Source organism: Copidosoma floridanum, unplaced genomic scaffold (assembly GCF_036245765.1).
Source record: "Copidosoma floridanum isolate Cflo_tuat_1 unplaced genomic scaffold, Cflo_Japanese_pri ptg000019l, whole genome shotgun sequence".
NCBI lineage: Eukaryota > Metazoa > Arthropoda > Insecta > Hymenoptera > Encyrtidae > Copidosoma > Copidosoma floridanum.
The window spans coordinates 16,234,595-16,246,438 of NW_028321896.1; the positions used below are offsets into that span (position 1 = coordinate 16,234,595).

The 11,844-nt window shown below is 40.4% G+C and overlaps 1 protein-coding gene across 14 annotated transcripts in view; it reads right to left on the bottom strand.

Annotated features, from left to right (window-relative positions):
• The window catches only part of PMCA (plasma membrane calcium-transporting ATPase 3), a 39,490-nt gene extending 29,546 nt beyond the window's left edge, over positions 1-9,944 (bottom strand). For 7 of the 14 annotated variants that reach the window (XR_001338887.2, XR_001338886.2, XM_014349061.3 and 4 more), the window contains exons 1-11: positions 9,244-9,943; positions 8,507-8,701; positions 8,191-8,420; positions 7,982-8,117; positions 7,608-7,742; positions 6,404-6,439; positions 4,069-4,924; positions 3,327-3,976; positions 2,838-3,233; positions 2,554-2,759; positions 2,311-2,462 (exon numbers count right to left, since the gene is read on the bottom strand). Coding sequence is in view for 12 of the 14 variants with exons in the window: in XM_014349061.3 (XP_014204547.2) it covers positions 2,311-2,462; positions 2,554-2,759; positions 2,838-3,233; positions 3,327-3,976; positions 4,069-4,924; positions 6,404-6,439; positions 7,608-7,742; positions 7,982-8,117; positions 8,191-8,420; positions 8,507-8,701; positions 9,244-9,400 (3,149 nt within the window). In the remaining 2 variants the exon portion in view is untranslated. Of the gene's footprint in view, positions 1-2,310; positions 2,463-2,553; positions 2,760-2,837; positions 3,234-3,326; positions 3,977-4,068; positions 4,925-6,403; positions 6,440-7,607; positions 7,743-7,981; positions 8,118-8,190; positions 8,421-8,502; positions 8,702-9,243 lie in introns of all 14 variants that reach the window. The other 7 variants (XM_023389642.2, XM_023389639.2, XM_023389643.2 and 4 more) reach the window with 4 other exon arrangements.
• Between the last annotated feature and the right edge of the window lie 1,900 nt (positions 9,945-11,844).

Consider the following 11,844-nt stretch of genomic DNA (forward strand, 5'->3'; position numbering starts at 1 on the left):
AGTGAGTATAGACTTTTGTGTTGTTAATATCATCGATAACGAATGGCTCAATGTGATCGTTGTAAAATAAAAAAAAAGAAGGGTTCTTTCTAACGTGTAATGCTAGAAGGAATTTAAAAACACAATGGTACGGCGATCCCAAAAACAAATTGCCTTTGGAAACGGTTGGTTCTCTTATTTAACATCGAATCGCTATAATACGTATAAATAATCTAACGTCAACTCTAGACAAACATGTAATATAGATATACAAGAAAAAACAAATCATCTATAATCATCTAATTAACAATAAAAGTAAATTTCACAAGCTGCAACGACGAGATCTAAATCGCTTCTGGTCGATGCTGGACCCAAAATTTTAATAATAAAAAAACATAAGTCAACAAATAAATATAACAGCTAAGTATCAATAACTTGAAATTTGACGTAATCAACGGCCTTTCGTCCAAAGGCTATTCATATACGAAAAATAAACCACATTGATTCCTCGCAACGACTTTTGTTGTTTCATGCACAGCACGCGTTAATTGTCTAATTACTGTTCGCACAACAATCGTATGTAATATATCGTAAAGATTTCGTTGGCAGCGAAATCAAGAACATGTGTATCGTTTCCAGTATACAATCGTATAAACTTTACAACATTGTTAACACGCTACAATGTATGTACTCGTGTTGAATAATCCAAGAAGAAGATACATCCTTCTCGTAGTGTCATGTGGCGTACAAAAAGTTTGTGCTCGACGCGGCAAATGATTGGCGATAACGTGATTAATGATTATGTTAAATATGTTAGACTTACTTGAGTGTTTATGGCAAAACAGTGTTGGCAGTGTTGTGAGAAAAATTTAGTTGTAAATTTAGTTGTTGCTGTATCGGTTAAGAAAAAGAATCAAGTTTGAAATCACCTGACATACACTAACACTTGGTCTTTTGTTTCTGGTCTTTCTTTGATTGTTCTAATCGAACTCTCGTTCGAAAACTCTCAGGTAAAAAAAATAAAGTAGTGATTGTCGAATTTTTCAGTATCAGTCAAAAAAACTTGTAGCAGTCGTCTATAGAGTCTGTCATGAATCAATTTTTTTTTTTTTTTTTTTTGTTAATGCAGCAGATTAAAGCAATTTCCTCTCAAGCTAGAAAACACATGTGACGAGTCCGTCCAAGTTTTAATTGAGGGAATAAAACAAGGGATTTGGCAAATAAATAAAATTTTTTCCAATATTGCTGCTTATGATTATTCTTTGATTAATTGGTATGTTATCAAGCAAATAATTGTTAAATGTTTATTTTGGCAAAAAAAAAGGAAAATTTATAGGCTTCTTTAAAAGGAAAAACTTAATTTTCTCTTTAAAGTAGCCCAGTGATTTATTTCGATAAATTAAACTTTATCGTTTTTTGATAAAAAGCATACTCTAATTTTGGATTCTACTTATCCTGATTGCATACAAGAACGCAGACTTTGAAAGAACGTTATCTGGTGTTTTAAAAATATGATGCATGCAACATTCAGCGTGGTTAGTTTGCTCATATAGGGGAAAAAAAAAATTATAAGCAAGGATCGTAGTACAAAACTACAAGGATGAGAGCAAGGATACTATTGTGTAGCAAAACTAAAATAAAAAAGAGTTTGTGAATCGAGTTAGTTGCGTTATTCACGCATCTAAGGTGAAAAACTGCGTGGGTATTTGAAAAATTCATTTCTAACATGCAAAGGTCACTACCACGTACTACATTTAGGTCCAGGCGAGGACTACACATTACTTATTACGATTCGCTAACTATTCTCTCCGACTGGCAGCTAATGTGTTAGCAGTTGTATAATGAAAATCAAGTAAATATTAAAGGCTCTTACTTCATCATAAATTTAGAGATGGTTTTCAAATTATACGTAACACTTATTCAATTGTTGATTACAATTTTTTTTTTTTGTTTTAACTTTTTTACAAAAATGTTTAGGCACCATGCGCCAGCTTTCTTCCCCTATTGGTTACTCATAATTTAAAAAGATAGAAAAACAAAAAAGTATTTTTAAAAAGTGAGTAAACAATAAAAGTTTGTCGAAAAAAACAGACTTACTGTTTTCATCAAGCAAGTAAAAATCATCGAAAAAATTTATAAAAAAAAAAGTTTTCAAAAAAACAAGATAAACGAAAGAAGAAATAGAGAGAAAAGAAAAGTGATAGCGACATAGACGCTCGCTTTTAAAGATGATGGAGCATCAATGTGTAATGCTCCATCGAAAATATTCATCTCCTATATTTGGAAAAATTAAGAATCAAACTGATGTTTTTATTTGGTTGAATAACTTACGAAAAGATCTTGGGTATCTTGCGTGTAGGAATCGTCGTGACAACTTGGCCCCACAGCAGAGTGCCGATCCCAAACAATAGACACCACATCCACTGTTCTAATGTCAAAGCTTTTGTGCTAAACGCCATCTTACCATACTGGATGATAAATACCTGCATAGGATCAATTATAATGTTAATCAATAAACTAATTCAGCACTAAAATAAAAAAATATCTCGGATTTTAAGCTTTAAATGAACATACTTGCGACAAGCAGGTACCGATCCAAATGGAATAGAAGATGGGGTTGGTAAATATTCCCTGGAAGACGTTTCGCTGGCCATGAATTTTTCTGGCATTGAATTCGTTGAACAGCGTCATCATGACAAATGTATTAAAGATAATGGTGTAATGTTGAGTGGGCTCGGAGGTAACTCCTCGGCCAGAGGGAATGTTGAGCAGTTTGTCCCCTGAAAATAAAAAAATTGTTATTTTCGAAAACGATACAATGTAAAACGATGTTGTAACACAATGATTTATCAACTCACCAACAAAGAGAAGCATAAAAATGATGGTCAACTGGTAAATCGCCTGACCGAGTATGTTCTTCATCATTGTCTTGGAGATGAGGGGTTTCGTTCTGCCGTAGGGTTTCCTCAGCAATAAGTCCGGCGTGGGCATTTCTGTGGCTAGCGCGAGCGAGGCTAACGTGTCCATAATCAAGTTCACCCACAACATCTGCACGGCTCTGAGAGGCGAGTCCTGCACCGCGCAGGCGCCAATAAAGGCTACAACAACGGCGACGACGTTCACCGTGAGCTGGAACTGCAGAAATTTGGCGATGCTGTCGTACACATTCCTACCCCACATGACGGCCTTAACGATTGATGAGAAGTTGTCGTCCGTGAGGATGATGTCCGAAGCTTCTTTCGCGACATCGGTACCTACAATACAGTCGTCGCGTGAAAAAGTATTCACGATGATAATGATACGATTTAAGGTCAAGAGGAAATGCAAGAAAACAAGACAAAACGTACCAGCTATACCCATAGCGAAGCCAACGTCGGCCTTCTTGAGGGCGGGTCCGTCGTTAGTGCCGTCACCGGTGACGGCCACGACCTCGTGGTTAGCCGTGGCTTTGCTTTCGATGATACCTTTGACAAGGACATACTTGTCCGTGGGCGAGGAGCGCGCCAAGACGCGCAACTTCGGCCAGACCTTGTCCAATAGATGCTGCTGCACCTCACCCTGCGAATCGCGAATGCGAGTGTTGAATTCTTTACCCTCGAGGATCAGGAAGTCTTCATTGGGTTTGAGGATGCCGCACTTCATAGCGATCGACCTGGCAGTATTGACGTTGTCACCAGTGACCATACGCACAGTGATACCGGCCTTCTGGCAGCGGCGGATGGCGTCGGGCACCTCGGGCCTCACCGGATCCTCGATACCCACGATGCCCAGGCAGGTCAGATTGGCAACGATATTCTCCTCGTCTTCCCAATTGGGCTCGCCGTCCACGTGGACCTGATTGATCTCGGCCTTGCCCGGTACAAAATCCCGGTAGGCGATGGAAATCGTACGCAACCCGTCGCACGCCATCGGCTCGATCACGTTCTTGACCAGCCGATCCTGCATGTCACGGGTGAATTTTTCCAAGTTACCGTCGCGACCGTAAATAAAGGCACATCTGAAAAAAAAAAAAAAAAAAAATACCATTAGAATTCAAATCATGTTTATCTCTGTGGTACATCACATAAAGTATGCGTAACACGTGCGTACTTCTTCATGATGATTTCGGAGGCGCCCTTGGTGAAGAGCCGATAGCCACCGCCCTGCCTTGGGATGACGGTGGACATGCTCTTGCGGACGCTGTTGAACGTGTAGACTCGCGTGAATGTCTCCTCGGGGTTATCGTCGCGCACTGTCTGATAACTCTTGCCCAGGTTGACCACGAATCCAAGTAAGGCACATTCGGTTTTGTTGCCGACCTGGAGTGGCAGGTCGGTCGGGTCCTGCCCGGGCATTATGCGCGACGTGAACGCCGAGTTGATGGATATGGCCTGGACCAGCAGGTTGCCAACGTGGCTCGGTATGTCGGAAAAATTCGGCACCGACTTGCTCAACTTCTCGCAGACATACGACTGTACGACAGTCATCCGGTTGGTCGTGAGCGTGCCCGTCTTGTCCGAACAGATGGCAGTGGCGTTGCCCATCGTCTCGCAAGCGTCGAGGTGCCGCACCAGGTTGTTATCCTTCATCATCTTCTTGACCGAGTAGGCGAGCGAGAGAGTAACCGCAAGCGGCAAGCCTTCCGGCACCGCGACCACGAGCACCGTCACACCGATGATGAAATGACGCACCAGGTCGTTCATGTGCGACGGATGCCACTCCTTGCCCTCGATGTAATACGTTTTCGTGCAGAACTTGATTATCAGGATCATAACAGTGAGGACGGCGATCGTCGAGCCCGCGTAACCGATCTGAATCGCCAGCTTCGTCAGCTTGGCCTGGAGCACGCTCTTGTCCTTCTTGCCACCCTCCTCGCTGGACTTACCGCCACCGTGATGGTTCTCTCCGTCGACCGAGTGCTGTTTCGGCGCATGGCTGTTGCTCGTTATCTCGCCGGCCTCGTCGCCTGAATCGTCGTTGAAAGCGGAACAAGAAAACAGAAAGCCCAATGTTCAAAAGATAACGCCGTGCCAGGAATTTTTTGCTTTGCTTTTTTTTGCCCTCTCAAACTTGTCGATACTTCTACAGCGGCATTTTTTTTTTTTTTTTTTTTTTTTTATTGTGTACCAAATTTATGGTGCTGCATGTAAGTACTCGAGACGAGACTTGAAGCTCAGTGCTGTGTGATTGGGTGGGTTTTAGTCACACCTACATTGAGACTACGGACATTAGACTGGAGGTGATGAGAACGTAAAAAATTTTTTTCGATTCAAAGTAATGATTCGGGACGTTGGACAGATTTATACAAACGAATTTTAATTTGCAAATGAATAATCGAGTAAAAAAGGACCGTAACAATGCACGCTTTACCTCGTAAATAGTAAAGGAAAAAGTGTCCACCAACTTTGTTCGTTTGTTCTAAAAGTTTGATACCGCTGCCGCGGAAAAGTGCGCTAACTCGGATTATTACTAATTTAAAGTTACACGAAGTTGAAACTACAATGCGTTTAATCGGAACGGGGAAAACAGGTGTACAGGCATTTATGTGACTGTTTGACAAATACCTCAATAATGTAAAATGACAAAAAAATGTTTGCCACCAACAACAGTTAAAACTCCAAAGGCAATTTTCATGCAAACTAATGATTTCACACCAACATTGTTAATACCACATAAATGTTTAATTGGTCTAGTTAACTTTTTTAGTTCGTTTAAAAATGCCGATGTAGAATGAGCACTACCGTTTTTGTTGCTTTTCCAGCAAACGATCTTTTTTACACTGACACATGACAATGTGTAATATAGTTTTGTAAGTAGTGAAAAATTAAAGACCAGTAATTTGAAGCGTTATAAATATTATAAATGTTTTGATCGTTTCAGAGAAAACAAAAAAAGGAGTGCTCACGTTACATGTTGCTTATAAGTAGAGTAAGATTTAAAAACTCTTGTTGCTGATTTACTTGGTAGAGTTAAAAAAAGGGAGAGTTAGTTGAACAAAAAAAAAGAAAATGTCAAAAATGCAAGAAAAAAACACTAATGGATCGAAATGCAAACCAATCACCATTTAGATCAAGGCAGATAGGGAAAGTTATGAAAAAATGAGTAAATAGACAGTTATTAAATGAATAAAGATATTTGATGGTTCCCAAGCGTAGATAAAGAATTTGAACAATTAAAAAAAAATGAGCAAATTTTTTTTTTTTTTTTTTTTTAATGCGTTTTATAAGCTATTTTACTTTTTAATAAATTATCCAGATTAACCTTTGAAATAAGTGTCAAGCTGCTTTCTAAGTTAAATTTAAAAGTAGAAAAAGCTAGAACTGATTCCTGAAATTTTGGATTACCAAGTTGAAAAAATATTAATACCAGTAGTTCCTTCAGCTGTTCGTTAAAAGAAAAAAAAAAAAGAAAAATATAAATACATGGTATTGAAATGTTTAATCACCTGATAGCGACTTCTTCTTCCGCTGCTTTTTAGCCTCTAGATAAGAAAACGCATGCAAAACAAAGATTCATTAACAAATCTGTTGCATTTATGATTGATTATTATCGTTTTGCTCGCCGACTCTTTTGGAGGGTTTTGACAAAAGACAAATGATCGTGGTACATACGGCGAACAATTAGTTAACAACTATAATACTTGTAATTTGAAAATGGTATTTATTGCAATCGTTTCGATCATATTATCAGTTTCTTAAACTGTAATTGTTCGCCGCGTTTTGAATTTATTTTGATTAGATTGTAAGTGAGGGTGAACAATTTGTTTTCTTCATTTACCGCTGCTCACACGAATTATGCGACACTCTTACATAAGCAAAAATGGTTACATTTTTCAACAAAGTGTGTCGTGATTAAACAGCGGAAAATGATCAAAGCAACAAACACAAGGACGCAAAGTAATGATGCGAAAGAACTGAACAAGACACACATGTAAAACTATGTAAAAGACATTGAAAACTGACAGTTTTTATTTGTAGAATATTACGTTGGATTTGAAAAACTTTTTTCTGTTTAATGTCATAAATATTTTAGATAAATGGTCTTATTTTACAGGTAAGTTTAAAAAAATCATGTTACTTAATTAATTTTTTTTTGTGCACTAAAAGGGCTAATTAGTAAGTAATGAAAAAGGGAAAACACGAAATCACTCTAGATGCGAGATCATGCGAAAAATTAGGTTTCTTAACTAGTAAATAAAATGAAAAAGTTAATTTACTGAAAAGTTCAGTAGTTTTCATAACGATAACAGTTAAGTTTAAATAAATAAAATAAGAACCATGCATCCGCAGCTGTTTGAATACGTGACAGCTTCATTTAATCAATTTTGAGTTTTGCACTTCTTGAATGAAAAAAATAGATCTATAGAGAGAGACCGAGAGAAGAGTTAAGTACAACTATCCATCGTTATCTTACATGCCTCTCACTTTTTCATGTATCAAGTATCAATAAAAAAAAAAAAATCTTAAAATGTCTTTTCTTCTAAAGACTTTATAAAAATTTACTGCTAACAAGTTGCACGTATAAATAGAAGCGAGACCCTGGCGTTTGGCAAACCTGAGATTCAGAGCCGGAGCAAAATAGTACCAGCTCTTGCACAGTTTCATCGGAAAACTTTGATTCATTTAACCATTTTGCACGAGTTTGCGTACCTTTCTTCATCTTTTTGATCTCTTGTTCCTGCTGATCAACAGCTGCACCCAAAAGAGTGAAGATTATACCCGCCTGAGAATTCACACCCACGGCACTGACCAGCATCTTGCCCGAACCTTCCATGACGTGAGTTCCTAAAATAGGAAGTAACTTAATACTCTTTTGTTGTGTCAATGCTTATAATCTGTATGCAATAGAATAGTCATGTATATTCGAATCCTATGAATCATTCGTTTATTAAAACACTTTATTACTTGGCTATCAAGTATTTTTTTTCAGCGGTATTAATTAATAACTCTTACAACAATGTATTATCACGTCAATAAAAATGGCGATGAGCTAGCACATAATTAGATAAAAATTTTATACACACCTGAAAGTACCATTGGATCAAAGGATTCTCCTTTCTTCACATGATCAGATTCTCCAGTTAAACTGGACTCATCTACTTTGAGATCATTGCTTTGAATAAGGATACCATCAGCTGGCAGCAGGTCACCATATTTTATCTACAAATATGACATCATGAGTAGTATTTTTGCTTTAAACTGTATCAAAACGTGTGTGGTAAAATGTACATACTTGACATATATCACCGACAATAATATCGGAGACAGATATCTGTTTGACCTCGCCTTGCCTGATGACAGAGAACTTGTGCTCTCCCTCTATCCTGTTTTGCAGACCACGAAATTGCCTTTCTTTGGAATAATCATTGAAGGCAGTAACCAGGACAACAACAATAACCGAAATCAGGATAGCTAAACCTTCAATCCAGCCATACTGTGTTTCTTCATCTTCAGGACTAGGCTCTGCAGATGAAAAATTTTTGACACATAACTTGAGGATGCACAGTGCAATTTCACTAATTAACGATAACGATATTCCGTAAACCCACCTGCATCTTCATCAGTAGGATGGTAAAAGCTGAGGCCGAGTGATACCAGGGCAGCAATTTCTAGGATAATTAACGTCACATCTTGAAGTGCTTCCCACACTAGCGTTAGAAAGGTCTTTGGTGGTTTTGGAGGAATCATATTTGAACCAAAAGTGTCTCGCCTGTGCTGCATGTCTTGTGTTGCTCCGCTGAGACCTGAATTATTTTACATTAGGGTATCATCGATTGTTGAATGATATATTTAACATTATTTCAGCTTGTCAAGATTTTCTAAAGATCAAAACTGACTTTATACCCATGGGAAACACAACAAAAGCAAAAAGTATTGCTTGGAGAGCAAAAGTTTGAGGAGCTAGACAGCTACAGTGGCCACACCAAAAGAAATTAAGAAAAAAAAAAAAAAAAAAAGAAAGCAAATTGAATGTGAGGTTCAATGAACAAAATGTAATTTATAAATTTTCAATCAAGCACACACATCAATAAGAAAGTGAACTGCTGCTGCTGATACAACGAATCGAGGTTAGACCAACAGCCTCGGAGAGCTGCAATAGGTAAAAATGTCACTCGACAAACAAGCCATTTTGGCATAATTGAAAACATTTCGGACAGTTGCAAAAGAATAAACAGCAAAAATTCTCTTTGCAGGCATTTGACAAGACGAAGAAGAGGAGGGGCAAGCAGAAGGTCGCTGGTCTAACCTCAAAGAGAAAGAGAGAGATAGAGTCAAAGTGGCTCACCTTCGCTGGGCGAGGTGTAGAGCTTCTTGCAGATCTCCTGTACGCCACCGTACTCGTTGACTTTGTTGACAGCCTCGCGGCCCCGGAGCTCCATGAGCTCGCGGAGCTGCTTAAGGCTAAGCCCATACTGGGCCGGTCGACCGTCGATGGTCGCCATGACTTTGCCGCGAGCTCAGCTACTTTTGCTGCTTCTGCTGCCGCTGCTACTGCTGTCCGCACAACAACGAGCACACACGACGTGCTGCTGCTGCTGCCCTATACTGCTATTCCTTCAGTGCTGCTGGTGCTTCTGCTACTCTGCGGGCTATCCGCTGACGATGATGTTGCTGCAGCTGTTGCAGCAGCGAGGGAGGAGCAGCGCTGCCGGCCGTCTTCTGCTCTGCTGCCAAGAGCAGCTCTCTCTCTCTCACTCTCAACTCTCAACTGCACCCTTGCTGCTGATGATGCACCGAGAGCTCTTACTTGTAATATTTTCAATAGTGTGCGTAGGATTTAATAAACACACACACGCGCGCGAACACACACACACACACCCACACACGGACACAACGAGAGTCAGCTGGTGCTGTCGATGGCACCTCCTGAAGGCTGGTGGTTGGTGTATAGCAGCGCGTTCTTTCGTAGGTTAATATGTATATATGTGTATATTATAAGTTTGGCCCCGTTGTGCTTCTGCTGTCACCGGCACCACCACCACCACCACCACCACCGCCTCCTCCTCCTGCTGCTCGAGCGCTCCGGCTCTTCGGCTCCGGCGCAGCCCAGCACACGCTCACACACACACTCCAGGGAGCAGCAGCTCAGCGCCAGAGCGTATACACAGTTCACCAGTCCGGGCGCTCTCTACTACTGCCCGCACCACCACCACCGCCTCCTAGCTTAGGCCGTAGTAGGTGGTGTTCATGTATACATGTATACGCGCAGCATACGTATATAGGAAGTATAGCTTGCGCACAGAGGGAGGCAGTAGGGAGTTAGTCGCGCACCGACGACGATTATAAGTGGTATGGGCTGCACGGTCGTGATGGTTTGCTGGGTACTATATGCTCCTGCTGCTGCAGACAGGCCGACGATGACGACGGCTGTCTCGTCGATGACGGCCGTTCTCCCGCTACTATATATGTGACTGCTGCTACTTGTCGCGTGGACGAGCCGACGATGCCCCGCTTTCGCTGCTGCTGATCCTCGGCAGCAGCCGCCTCCGCCTCCGCCTCCTCCTCCTCCTGCGCCGTCCGCGCCCTATTTCTGCCCCCTACTGCAAACCAAAAAAACAACGTGCAATTGTCAGTCGATATAATATAATATTATTATTGTTTTGCACAAAGGGATGATGTGTGGTTGTTTCGTTGGAACGAGGGGGAAAAAAAACCCAATGGGAGGGGATAGTGACGGTGTATCGTGTATTGCACGTATATACATCATGTTGTGTGTCGTTGGACGTACATGTGCAGCATAACGCGAGGCACGTCTGTTTATTTATAGGCACATTTATGAGAGTCTGGGAGAAATGAGGGAACAAAGTCTCTATATACTTTTACCACGGTGCGTAGGTATTGTATATACGTGTTTTTTTTTTTTTTTGTTTTTTTTTTAAGAATATACTTGCAGCGTGAATCATTTAGCGCGAGTCCGCGAAGTACTTATGCTCGGGGCGGGGGGAAAGGGAGTCGATTATCTTGTACGCGGTTGCGTAATTCGATTTTTCCGCTATCGAGGGAAAGTTATTGCAGTGCTTTGGATGTATATTATACGTGTACACTTTTTTTCGGCCGATCGGGAAATGGTATACATTGCACTACTCCTACGTAGGAGGGTGGGCGTTCTTTTTGTCCCTCACAGGTAAAAAATGTCTTATACTCTTATTAAAATTTTGCCGAAATATGGGTAAACGTTCGCGTATTTATTTACAACTTTTTCCTTTGCCAACGATGGAGTATATACGCAACGATAACGATCAGTGATTTTCTCCCTAGTATATAATATAGGTATACACACTATCGAACGCGTGGCCTTGAATCATAATATAATGATGTACATGTATATGTAATGAGAGTTACCAAAAATTCGTCATCTGATAAAGAAAATTAAAAGTACATGTATGTCAAAGATCGGTTGAGATGGTGGTTCTCTAAAAGGGAGGGAGAGGGAAAATACATATGCGTATCGATTTAACTAGAATTTTTCTAATCTGTAGCTGATAACCGTGTAGAAAAAAAAAAAAAAAAAAAAAAAAAAAAAATATTACTCACACACTTGCACGCAACAGATATGCTTATTATACGTCAAGATTCGTTTCGTTTTCTCTTCGAGCGAATAAATTAATACGTAGTGTACGCGAAAAGTGTTTGTATGTATGTGCGCAAGCGTGCCGCCACTGCAACACATTGAAAGCAACAGCTGATTGAAATGCAAGGCAGTGTGTACTGAATTTACGGCAATGGCTTGCGCCGTATGCCCAAAATTTTGCGTGCCTGGACAACTGCGGTTGTATCGAGCCTTGTTTCACGCGCCTCTGTTTGCTCCGTGGAAAATCACGGCAAACCACCAAAATTTACGGAAAAGTATACCCCGAGTGGATTAAATCACTGCGGCCCGCACTTT